Source organism: Pleurodeles waltl, chromosome 5, assembly GCF_031143425.1.
Source record: "Pleurodeles waltl isolate 20211129_DDA chromosome 5, aPleWal1.hap1.20221129, whole genome shotgun sequence".
Taxonomy (NCBI): Eukaryota; Metazoa; Chordata; class Amphibia; order Caudata; family Salamandridae; genus Pleurodeles; species Pleurodeles waltl.
In genome coordinates, this window is record NC_090444.1 from 1,706,291,521 (window position 1) to 1,706,304,468 (window position 12,948).

At 44.9% G+C, this 12,948-nt stretch overlaps 1 protein-coding gene across 1 annotated transcript in view; it reads left to right on the top strand.

The window, feature by feature from the left end:
* The first annotated feature begins 10,626 nt into the window (after positions 1-10,626).
* TNFRSF21 (TNF receptor superfamily member 21) overlaps positions 10,627-12,948 on the top strand; it is a 186,164-nt gene continuing 183,842 nt past the window's right edge. Inside the window, exon 1 of the mRNA XM_069236056.1 lies at positions 10,627-10,949. Coding sequence (XP_069092157.1) covers positions 10,860-10,949 — 90 coding nt within the window. The 5' untranslated portion in view covers positions 10,627-10,859. The remainder of the gene's footprint in view (positions 10,950-12,948) is intronic.

Sequence of the window (12,948 nt, forward strand, 5' to 3'; positions counted from 1 at the left end):
TTCAAATCATTAGTTCTTTGATTAACATAATGCATAAACTGTCACGTATAGATTATCATTGTGAGATGAGGGATGGTACTAAAATTTCTTCCACATCATATCTAACTATAACAGCTAAATTTCTATGGCCTTGTGCATGTAAAATCTGAACCTAACTATAATGTACCTGTAACCTTTGTTTTTTCTAGTGAATTGCTAACATTTTTTTTAATCCTATTTCCTAAATATATTGTCCCTATAACCCTTGTTTTTTTCAGTTAATTTCTAGTTTTTTTTTAACATTAACTAAAATGTCCATTGCAATGCACTGTGGGGGGGAAGGAGGGTGTTGTAAGCAGGGCCTGGCCTGGCATTGTGCTGCCTCTACCAAGGCTTGCTACGCCTATTCCCACTCCACCCTTTTAATCATTATTACAGCCCTTTTGGCTGTTGTTCTGCCACTGCCCTTCTCGTCTGCCCTAAACAGTTACCTTGCTGCCACACCCACCTCCTCCCTAACCTCTGTTGTCTGACTCCATGCAGCTGCTCCCTACCTCCTTTCCTTCATAGTCCGATGTGCTGCCATTGTCTTCCATTTAGCTTGATGTCCCTGCCAACTCATGCCCCTCGTTGCCTTTTCTAGGCCCATCATTGCCCTCCTGCTTAGCCTCTGTGCTTAACTTGCTGACCCTTCCCTCCTTATCCCCTGCCCTCCAATATCTATGTGCTTTACCCCTGCTCCCTCCTTTTTGCTCACCAGTGTCCTGTTGAGCTGCCACTGCCCCGCCGCCTGCCTCGCATGGTCAGATGACTGCCGCCTGTCCCTGGCACCTCCACCCTGCCTGCCTGAATTCCATGCCCCTACCCCTTCCTCCTGTCCTCCAAGGTCCATTTTGCTGCCACATCGTTCTGCAATTCATGCTCTGTTGTACTGCAACTGCTCTTCTTGCCTACCCCACGTGGTCTGTTGTGAAGCCCCTTCCACTGCACTCGCTTGTCTGTGTCCAGCCCCTACCCATTCCCTTCTGTCCCCCATAGTCCTTTTGCATGTGCCTGCCTCCTCCTCTCTCTTGCCCACCATGACCTTTGTGCTGCCACTAACCCTCCTGCTTGCCATGCATGCCCTTCAGTGCTGCCACAGCGCCTCCCACCTGCCCGTATGGTCAGCTTGCTGCCCCTCACCCCCTTCCACTTTTCCTCCGTTGTCTGTTTGTATGCCATTACAGTCTCACTATAGCCCTCCATGGTGTGTTGTGCTTCCAGTGCTCATCTCACCTGCGCTACAAGATCAGCTTGCTGCTCCAGCCGTGCCCCCTGCCCTCTGTATTCCATGTGCAGGCTCGTATTCCCTCCCTCCTGCCTTGTCTAATCCATTGTTGTGTCCCTGACCCCTCCCTCCTGCCGTTCATGGTCCTCCATACTGCAACTGTCCCTCCTGTCTGTCGGGTATGGTCACTTTGCTGCCTTTGCCTCTTTCCTTTCTGCTCTTTGTTGTCCATGTGGATGGCCCTGTCCCCACCCTGTTGCTTTCCATGGTCTGTTGTGCTGCCCTGCTGCCCTGCCTGTTCTGTGTGGTATATTGTGCTGCTGCGACCCCTGAAACCTGCCATCTAAGGTCAGTTTGGTGCCCCTTCCCATCTCCCTTCTGCCCTCTGTTATCCGAGTCCATGTCCCTACCCCATTCCTCCTGCCCTCAGTGATCCAATGTACTACACTTGCCAACATTTTGAACTTGGTAAGAATGAGATTTAAAAAAAAAAGCCTGGGGAACTGATTTTCCCTATTGGCATACATTGTAAAAGAGAAGATTTTAGGAAGAAGACAGATAAAATAAAGCCCCTTTGGGCTTAAAAACATCAGGAGTCTCCTACCTGAATCTGGTCTGTTAGTTTGTATGGTTGTACTGCCACTGCCTCTTCCTCCTGCCCTCAGTGGTCTGCTTTATTACCACAACCTCTCTTACCAGCCCTGAATGGTGGTTTGTTGCCCCTGCCCTCTTTCCCCTGCCCTCCATGGTCTGTTGTGCTGCCACTGCCCCTCCCGCCTGCCCAACGTGGTCAACTTGTTGCCTCTGAACCCGCCTCCTTGCCCTCAATTATCTGAGTGTGTGTCTGGCATCTGCCTCCCCACAGTATTCTAATGAACAACTAGATTGCTAAAAATGTAGTTCCCATCCAATGAAAAAGATTATGGATGCATATATATGTGGAAAGGTAGAGGAGAGAGAATTGATCCCTGGTGGGCCCCATACTTTATTTTCTTTGGACAGAAGGAATATAATGCAACAGAAAGTACTTCTTCCTGATCATGTAAAAAAGATTTCAGAAGGAAGAATGAGTGAGTGTAGTATGTATAGTTGATATCTGGGGTTCCAATCTTCATTTAACATCAGAAGAGGACAGACATGTAAAATACAGAAAATGGGCAGCATGGAAACCAGTATGAGTACTAAGTGATCCTCAGGACAGGACTTTGCGGACTTAGTGGTACGGCAACTGTATAAGACTCACACTATCACAGGAAAGGAGGCTAGCAACATCTCTCAGTTGTTTGATCTCCTAGCAGGGGCGGCTGGTGTTCAAGGGCTAAGGGGCTGCGCCCCTAGCCTTTTCTGGCCTCTCTAGTGAAGCATATATTTAATTACATGATGAAAGCAAAACATTTTCTGCACAATATTTTCAGAGTGAAAGTTGTGCACTTTGAAAAGCCCCACTGCGCCTGCGCCCTTAATTTTTCTCAGATCGCAGTGACGTCCCTGGCTTATCTCCTCCTCCACCAGAAGCCCTGATAGTAAACAGCCTGGAGTGTTTTTTGTTCAGCCCGGGTTTCTGAAAGCTTCATGTCACTCCGATATTATTCTCCACCCTTTCCTATTTACTCAAATGGTGGGGTGTGATCAGAAGGGTCTACGTACCAGAGGTCACATACATTGCACAAAGAAAATCCCATTTTCCTGCATTACAAGCAGTCTGTGGCAGGGAAATGGAATAAATACAATAAATAACTCCATCCAGGGCTCTCTGGGAGACAGGAGTGTGACCTGGAGACCTCAAGTCATAAATATGCCAAAGACAACCCTGCACACAAGTAAGTTGGAGCTCTATCTTTTTTACAGACAATAAGAAAAAAATCTGTTCTCTCAGCTCTGCTCTCCTTTCACTGCCTCTGTAGGTGATTTCGTCTCTCAAAGGCAGTAATGGTTCCAGTAATTTATCATGGCTAGTTATTGTTTTATTTCTTCTGCAGACTAATGATTTGATATGTCATATTAAACATGTAATCTGCAGCTCAAATAAACGTACCTTTTATCACTGAAACCGCTGGATACTGGATGGGTGAGGCAATGTGTGTTTGTTTGAATGTGTTTGCAGGGCTTGACAGAGTGGCTGAGAAAATGTGGGTGTCTGTGTATAAGCGTTGTGTGAATGGCAGTGGATGACAATGTGGATGAGTAAATGGGTAGGTGACCAAAGGCAGTGGGTGAGTAGGTGAATGGAAATACGCGGGTAGTGAGGCTCTCTCACAAGGTGCAATTCTGTCTTGTATTTGTGCCCCACCACTGCTTTCAGTCACCAGCCACCACTGTCTCCTAGTTATTTCAGCTTACCCTGTTCACGATTAGTTTGTCACATGGCCTTTCATCCCTGTCCATTATTATTTTTCCTATTCTCTGTTACTGCTTTACCCTGACATGCTTGTCCATTAGTCCCTGGTTCCCTTGCCTCCCTCCTCAATACCTAATTGTATTTGTCCTCACAATATAAAAGTTCTTCATTCAGTCACACAGTGAACAGAGAGTGAGCTGAAAACCCCTCCACTGAATTAGGGTTGGCAGCCCATGTTTGAAGGTTCGGCACAGACAGGGTCCATTATGGTACTGAAGCAGAATTCCAAGGCTTTGAGAAATTGGATTCTGCTTCAGAAGCCTTTATGTTTTGGGGGCAGATAGGATTGGATGCTGAGACAGTGATGGGCACAAAACCCCAGATCTGGTCCTGGCCTTCTGTGGCTGCTAAAGCAGTCACTGACCAAAGGCTCTGCATCCTTCTAAAGGACCAGCCCCACTAGGCTGCATATTCTCTCACACAGTGTCAATTTTAGGTTTAGCTTAATAGGGTATCTGTCTGCATCATATTGTTAACAAAAGTTCAATATATATAGAGTTTGTTGTGGTTTTGCTGGGGATTACTCTTTCACGTCATGTTAGTGGGGGTATGGTGACCATTCCATTTTCTAGGAACTGCTTCCATGGGAATGCATGAGGGGCTGTTGGAAATTACCATCTTTTGTGTGGCATTCCCCCAGATATTTGCCTTGACTGTTTTTGTTGGCCACACGGCTCTGTGGATTTTGCCCCTGCTCACCAGTGACAAAGTGCTTGTGCCCCTCATTTAAACATGGAACTGATATACATCTGATTGGCAAGTTTAGCTTACATACATTTCCTTATAATATTGCACCAAGTATTCCCAGGGACTGTAAGTTAAATGTCACCAATGGGCTGCAGCACCCATTGAACCACCCAATGCAGTGACACAGCAAACCCAACCCCATGCCTACCACTGTAGCTGGGCAGTACAGTTAAAAACTACCAAATCCATGTGTCAAAATAAACCCTTTTTTACAGACCTAAACCTTCCTCCTAAAGATGAATAAGTCACCCCTAAGGTAGGTCTTATTGTTCACAAGACAGGATGCATGTTATGTGAAAGTAGGACGTGCAAACGTTTAATGTCGCTACTTTCATAGAAAAACACTGGATTATATAATTACATCCTATAATGCTAAACTCAGATTGGTAGCAGCAGGAAAAAGAATTTCAAGGACTAGTTTTAATAGTTAACCAAAATCCAGTTTAATTGTAAAGTCAAATTTTGTCTAACTATTGAGAAAAAGTACTTTTAGAACATTGCCATTTTTTAAGGCATTTCCATAAGTACTTCATTTGTCACCTGGCAGCTGATGGCTCCCCTGTGATGAGGTGTGAGCTACTCAGAGGACTGGGGCAAAGGGCATTGGGTGTGAGGAGATGTTGAGTTTTCTCTAACAGGGTGGCCGGGGACTGTGCCCAGCCCCTTGTTAAGCTTAAAGGAGGCCTCCCCTGTCACAGTCAGATGTAGCTCACACCTGAGCCTGCCCTGTAATCAGGCTGGCACCAACCCCAGTGGGAGAGGGAGCTGCCCTAGACTGGTTGAGTCACCACAAGGGAGGGGTTGCTCATTTCCATAGTCACACCTCTGAGAGGGCACAGGGAACTCTGACCAGGAGAAGGAAGGTCCTGCTATGTTGGATTTAGGGAGAGAAGGACACTGTGGGATAGCTTACAGTAAACTACACAGCAAGTCTTGCCAAAGTGGATATCCCCTGAAACTATTACCTCATTGGTTAGGGAATGGCCAGGATTTCCCCCACCCTCACAGGCTGGCACTGGGCATAAATGTGGTATCCCAAGAACCCTTCTCAGAACACTGTGGGACCTGAAGAAGATTCAGTAGAGGACTGCCCTTTTGTCTGAAGACCTGGGAAGACTGGACCTGCTTTCCTTATACCCAGGATCCCCGAAGTGACTCCAAAGGTCATAAGGTTGAGAGAGTGTAGCTTATATAATCTATATTAACATGAAATGTTTATGAATTAATGTGTGATAATGCCGCATAGAAACCGAAATAGTGATTTTGCTTAAACGTGCACTTGAAATGTGACCACGGGAAGTGGCCGCCAATGTATACGTGGACTAATAATGATGACTAAAATGTTTATAAATGTTATACTGAATAAGTTTTATACTAATTATTAATAATTGCGCTATTGAATTTGTGCTGAAATCCTTGTAGGCCTTAAGTTAGCATGAGCTGAAGCTTAGCTGCTTGGCTCTCATATAAAATGTATTTTTCCTATCTTGCAGTGTGCTGACTCGCAAAAGGACATGACCTCTTGTTTTCTTCAAACTAGAAGCCGAATGTAACCATGCTAGATCCGTTCTCATGAATTCTTCATTGCCTGTAGGGTGATATTAACAAAATGCAACAGTGTAGATTAATGTAATGTACAAGGTCATTCAAACCGGTGAAGACAATGGAGCTACTGACCAAAAGATGTGCAAAGGATTACAGAAAGATGAAATCATGCCGGACGTGCCACCTCTGAAGACATCGAACGGGAGAACCAATGAGAGACTTGTAAAATAATATGGGGTGAAAGATTAATGACCTAATGTATTTTCTAGTAGGTTAAAGATAGTGGGGTATATCCACGGACCAATCAAATATTAGGGGAATGTACAACAAAAAACGGATAAAAACCCATGACACGGGGAGCCAATTAGGTGGGTTAGGGAATGCTATTGATTTTATCCAGAAACTTTGTCACTCTGTTTGGTGACTTATTGGTTTGCTGAGAACCATTCTCGTCCTTAGATTTGCCCATTTTACACTTTATCTCCTTATGAGGGAAGTGCCCACTTTGCCCCAGAGCTGAGTTTTGAATGATGGCGATTTGACTGATGTCCTGAAGACGAAGACTGAACCTGTGCGCTGACCTAAACTTTGGAGGGTAATTATGACAATGCATTTGTGATTTGTCTGTTTGCTTTTCCTTTCTAGGTACCAACTGCTTACTTTTGACAGAGACCATAGTTAGATGTTTTCCAAATTGGTGTTCTAAATTGTTTTGCATGAAGCCCAACATGCTAATGCTAATGAGTGGTTAGGACAGGTGTTCACTAAACTGACGCAAATAGACAAACGACCGAATCTATGCTTTGTTGAACTGACGCATTATTGAGACTTTGCTAAACTGATCTATGTTCACACTGTGTTATGTTCTGAAGTTTGTGATTCTCGCCTTAATGAAATCTTATCAAAGTTGCCATATCGTGACTATGCTATTATGTTTCTTGGTTTTGAGATTAACGCATCTGCTTTTAGAATTGTAACCAATAGGGAATAAAACTCATAAAATTCTACTAAACTGGCGTGGTTATTCATGACTGCAAGGTCATGGTAGTAGTTTTGAATTGATTTGTGACTTTGACTAAGGTGAAATGTATTGTTGTGATAAATATTGATGACATTATATACATATTGATTGACATATTGATTAGCTATCTCGCCCTAAGATGTCTCTCAACTGGGTCAAAAGATTAATTGGCCTAAAACGAGTCCTGATGTGTAATAAATTATCATAAAGGGACGCGCTAACAAGGTTGACCTTCAGTTTTAGCAATGGGACGCATCAAGCTTCAAGAAACATTTTCCTGCATTCTCAGCTAATTAGACCCTACTTGATCTGCACTGGTTCCTGTTACTGGCCTTTGCTGTAGTGAGTCCTAGCTCCCAAGTGCCGTCTCTAAGGTCCTAAACCCTTGGCTGGTGTCAGACTATACTCCTCCTTGCTTAAACCTATAAGCCTGGGACTTAGAAACTTTTTGCCCTGAGAACCAATATGGACTTCTGCTGCCCATCATTGATGAGACCAGCTTCGGCCACAGCCTGCCGTCTTGAAGTGCGGAAGACCTTCCGCTCCATAGGTTTCTAAGTGTGAAGCTAACTTTTTGACCTGGACAAACCTGGTCCCTGTATCCGACCCATGCTCCGTTGTGGTCAAACTTAAAACGTACCCTTGTTCCAGTCCTGCACAACCAGATGACTGAGGTTGGCGCTTATCGCTTTTGTGGTGCTATTTTCAAATACAAACTTTACAAATTCAGAACTCTAGTTCTACTCCTTGGATTTTTGTTGTTTTGGTGTCATTTTATTTAGTTGTTCTCAAATGGTTGGAGATTTTTCTTGTGCTGTGTCTTCACTTTATTACTTCTTGAAGTGTTGCATAATTACTTCACACAGTCCCTCTAAAGTAAGCCTGACTGCTCTGTTCTATAGCTGCTTTGGATGTGAGCTCGGTCTCCAACTAGTGGCTGGAAGATACCTTCAGAGTAGCTCACATCCTTGAGCTCATGTTTAAATAAGTGCAGGGTTACATTTCCCTTTAAAAGTTAAGGGAAGGCTGTGTTTATTTTACAGTATTATCTTCAGACTGCAGATAGCAGGGCCTGATAATGAGCAGTGCTGAAGTCAAATTTATGACCTGAGGGCACAAAGGTGAAGAACTGAAGCACTGAGGTATGTCAATCTTAAGTAAAAGTCCTTGTCTACTAGTGTGAAAACAAAATGATGTTTCTGGATGCTTTTAGACTGGAGAAAATTAAAATTAATTAATGATTAAGTTAACTTTTCATTTAAATGTTATCCCATTTCAAAGTGTCACATTTGCAGACAGCAGGCCTCTTGCTGCCAGTGGCCAGTAGATATTATGCTATATTTACAGGTGAAAAGTGCAGTCATTTTTTTTAACTGGAGAAATTTAAAGTGAAGCAAAAATTTTATTTGAAATATTGAGTCAATTATGTCTTAATATTTTGTGAGGCATGTTTCTTCACTCTAAATTCCTACCATCTAAATAAACAGCTGTATTTTTCGGATATAAACGTGGCACCCGGTCTACAGGCCACAGGGGGTGTAAGATGCCTGATGTGTGCAAATGAGACACTTTGAAAATTTTAAGGTACAGATAAATGTTCTATATTATAACTAATTTTGCAGAATAATATTATGCACTTGAAAATTCTCCCATTTAAAAAAATGGATGTATGTTTATGTTATACATATAACAGTTCTGCATATGAGGAAAGGTATGTCCTGTGCCACAAGTACATATGACATAGGCTCTCTTTCACCTAATCACATATAACACATATAATCACATATAACCCATTAATATGCACACAAGACCACGCTCTCACTGGCACACGTCAACACTATCATAGCACCCTTAGTCGAAAAGTATTTTGTTCAAACCATAGTTTCTGGCTGTACAGACATTAGACTCAGTCAATTAGCTGGGCGGGGAGTGTCTAGTAACACTGCAGGGTTCCTTGTGCTTCGGTAGCTCACAATGATTTTCACTGATCAGAAGTAGATCTCACTACAGAAAAGGTTGGAGACCCATGATTTAGACTTTAGCAGTTCCCCCTAGACAAGGATTATGGTTATTACGTGTGTCTGGTTCTCACCTCTCTCAACTTATAACCCAATTGCCTAGAGACTATTTTACAACTGAATAATGGCCTTAACCGTTAGAATGTTTAGCACATCCACTTCTGAATCCCATAGATGCCAGCTACAGGGAAAACAATCCTTTTTGACAACTTTTTCCCCAGTAAGGCAACAAGGTCTGACTTCGGTGTGCTAAACTGAATTTTTGTACATGCCCCGTTTACATGTGTAAACACACTAAGCCATGTCTTTTAGTTTTGCCAAGGCTTCTTCGAAAGGTTGGCAGGCCCACACTTTCAAGCTGCCCAGCTGCGTCTACTAATACATGATCACGTTGTAATAACAAACCCTCGTTGGGAACCTGTTTGGCTAGGACAAGACGGTTCCATGCTACCTGTGTAAAATACATATTATATCACATGGTGTTTATGTATGTCTACGTTTTTAATGATAAACACGTTGTTGAATCTAACAGCCAGTGGCGTAGCATGGGTGCCCAGGGGTCCGATTTAGGTGAGATTATCCGTCCCTATCTATCCCCTTATGATAGTAAAATGAAGGCACGACGGTGGTCTAGTAGACGTATCATAGCCCTGAGACCCGGTGTCATTGCACCTGCTGCCCCTGTAAGGAACAAGTATACATTGAGCAAAAGTGCACGCCAGGACACTTTTATCTTTTTTTCATCACGGCTATCCTCACTCGCCCTCTGCTATCCGTCTTCAGCAGACTCGCGATGAGGTAACGTTTCCTTTATTTTGCAATTATCTGCTCAGCCCCCCCTGGATTTCTCTACCTCCCCTGCCGATTGGCTGAGTCATGCAACACTGAAGTGTTGTGCCTGCAAACTATACATACAGGGGCCATTTCAGCAAGCAGAGACGAAATTCAATATATTTTCATAGTTACGAAAACACAGCAGACGCATGGATCCGAGGCAGTATGTGCTGTTCCGTCTCAGGCCTCACTTTGAATGAAGAGCACCTGGCGCCGTGCAGACTTCTTAGCACTGTAACTCTGCAGCAGCGCTACGTAACAGTGAATCGTCGTGGAGAATGGAGGGAATATCATCCAAAAAGCGGTTTTGTAATGATTATAGGAATGTGTAACGTAAACTCTCTGATTCTAAACAAAATTCCAAAGCAGGTCTAAATCGTCACCAAATCACACATTCAAAATGTATGTAAAGGGCAGGACTGTTGCCAACCACACGACTGAATTTATTCTGTATCTGTGTGGGTCTGAGTGAGGGTTTTATTTGGTGTTAGATGCATTGTCCATAAGAAAACGCCTGAAGGCAGCAATTGCTTTCTAGTGACTTCAGAGGGGTCCGGGCTTTGCCTGCCCCAGGCTGTACGTGACGTCACACAGCGCCCCAGACGTTTCCCTAACCTGTTCCTGAGTGACGTCACAGTAGGATGGTGGATCCTGAGCGCCCTCTTCTGGATATTGGAACGCCGGTGGAATCTGCATTCCGCCGGCTGGCTCCTGTCATTGTGTGACATCACACGGGAGGCGGGCCCTAGTGACGCCCGCCCCCTCCCCGCAGAGGCGTCACTGCTGGTCCAATCCCCGCCCGGACCTGGGTGGGTGGCAGAGCGGAGTGGCTGCACCGCCGGTGCGCTCTCCCTCCGCGCCAGACTCAGCAGCACCTGCAGCGATGGGAAGCCGCTCCCCGCGCGCCGCCCCGAGCCCCACGCTGCTGCCCTACTACCTGAAACCCATGCTGCCTCTGCTAACGCTCCGCGGCAAAGCCCGGGGATAGTAGGGCATGGGAATCCGCGGGGCCGACTACCGGGGGCGCGCGCAGTGACCACCCGCCCAGCCATGGGGGCTTCCTGCAGCGGTGGCCGCGCCGGGCCCGCTGCGGCCCGGGGCAGGTGTCAGGGGCACCTCAGCAGCATCTGCTTGGTGACAGTAAGTACAGTGCAAACCTTTCTGACATGGGCGCCCCATGCCGCAGAGCAGCATTCCGTGTACTTGTACAGTTCATTATTTTTGCATTTATTTTGTGGGGGCTGGCATTTTTTAGCAATCCTCTGCAGAGTTTATATCAAACTGAGTAGGCTGGAATTTTCAAGGCGGTATGTGGGAACAGAGACCCTTCTTTGTATGGTATTTGTGGGGGCACAGAAAAATAACCCCTCTTCACGAGACGTGGAAAAATGTGAGGTAGTTCATTGGAGACATTTAGTACAGGGCACAGCAGCAACCTGTCTTACGGACGAGGGGCGGCACCGCTGCCACAGCTCAGTTTGGCGCGCTCCCTGTCCAGCTGGAGTATGCTTTGTGCGTGGGGTTTATTGTGGCCCATCCCTGCACCTGTCGGGTTAGAGGAGTACCAGCTTTTCTAACACACACCAGGAACAGCTGCAGTATTCTCATGTAGGGGCATTACTAATCTTGCCGGGGGACATATCATTTATTGGGAGACGCTACTAAGGAGCAAACAACAGAAGTTGTGTCCCGGTTGCCGAGCGGCCTTTGCACGCCCCCTACACCTGTAGCCGTCGATCTTGAGTTGTCCGTCAGGTGTGTGTTACCATTGACGTACATCATTTTCCTTGTCAAATAATATGCAGAGATAATTTGGATACGGCCATTTCTCCGGTGTGGGATTGCATCTGTCACTGTGGCTTAGTTGGCAGGGTTGTCATAGTGTAAAACAAGCATAGACAAAGCCAATATGTCTAGTGGTGGCCATCAGCATTTTTAGCTTTGTCAATGCTTGTTTCTTGTCATTGTTTTTGCAAAACTTTGTTTTTGAGAAAGCTACCAAACCCTTATGAATCTAAAAAAAAAAAACATATGGGAAAAGCGAAAACATGTATTTTTTTTTTCAAAAACCACACATTTCCATAGTAGTCCCTGGCACTTACGAAAACTACTTTTAATGTGTGAGTGCTTCTTGTGAAACAACACAATCTCATCGCTCACAGTGAAGTTAGCCAGTGGCTTAAGTGTGCTGACCCACTGTCCCAGACTGTATGCTGCATTGGGCGAAAAATATGTTTATGACACAACAGGCCAATGGAAGAAGAGGGCTGGCTAAAAGCCCGTACAAGTATATTACACGTACAATTTTAGTGAAACCAAAAGTTCTTGGTTAATAGCACAATTAAAAACAACCATGTCTCAAGTGTCCAAAGAATATAGTGATTCTGGCAGCCTTGGGAGCAGATTATAGAACAGCTCTATTAACTCACCTTTTCCAACATACGTAGGTGGTGCTTGAAGGTTTGTGGTCTTTGTGTGGGGGAACATGTCAGTTTTCAAATGATGCTATAGTTTTTTTTATTTTATTTTTAAATCAAGCCTATCTTTTTGCCTGCTAAAATGAGGATGTTGTGTGCGCGCCAGGGAATGAGGGGGGATCATTCTTATGAAGTATTACAGCTCCCTGAGCAGTTGTTTGGCACACCCTGTTGTTATACGACAAACCGTACATCATACCAGCATTGCCCAAGGAAAAGCTGAAGAAGGACCTGTTACTGGGGTACAGTCGGCATGCTGCGAATCTCATTCCCCTTGTGTTCAGAGAGTGGATGTGAGCCACTAGCTGCCCTAACAGAAGCCAGGTGTCAATATATTCTGACTTTAGCCTCCATGACTACACCCCTAAGTCTTCCAGCAAGTGATCTGCAGAGGCTGATGTGATCTTCAGAAGCTGAGGTTGTGGTTTGGGGCACAATAGTTTCTCATGGGATTGGGGGTGGTTATTTGATCCAGACTGGTGTTTGATGTTGCGCCCCAGGATTTAAACTTAGTTCTAGCCCTGATCACATGAGGTGTATTGTGTTTTGCCCATAATTCACTGTACAAACAACATGTTCTTGACTGTAATTCCAGCACCTGGAAGCCACTCACCAACCTCTTTGCATGAAGACTACACTGGTGGCAACCTGCCTATCATAGT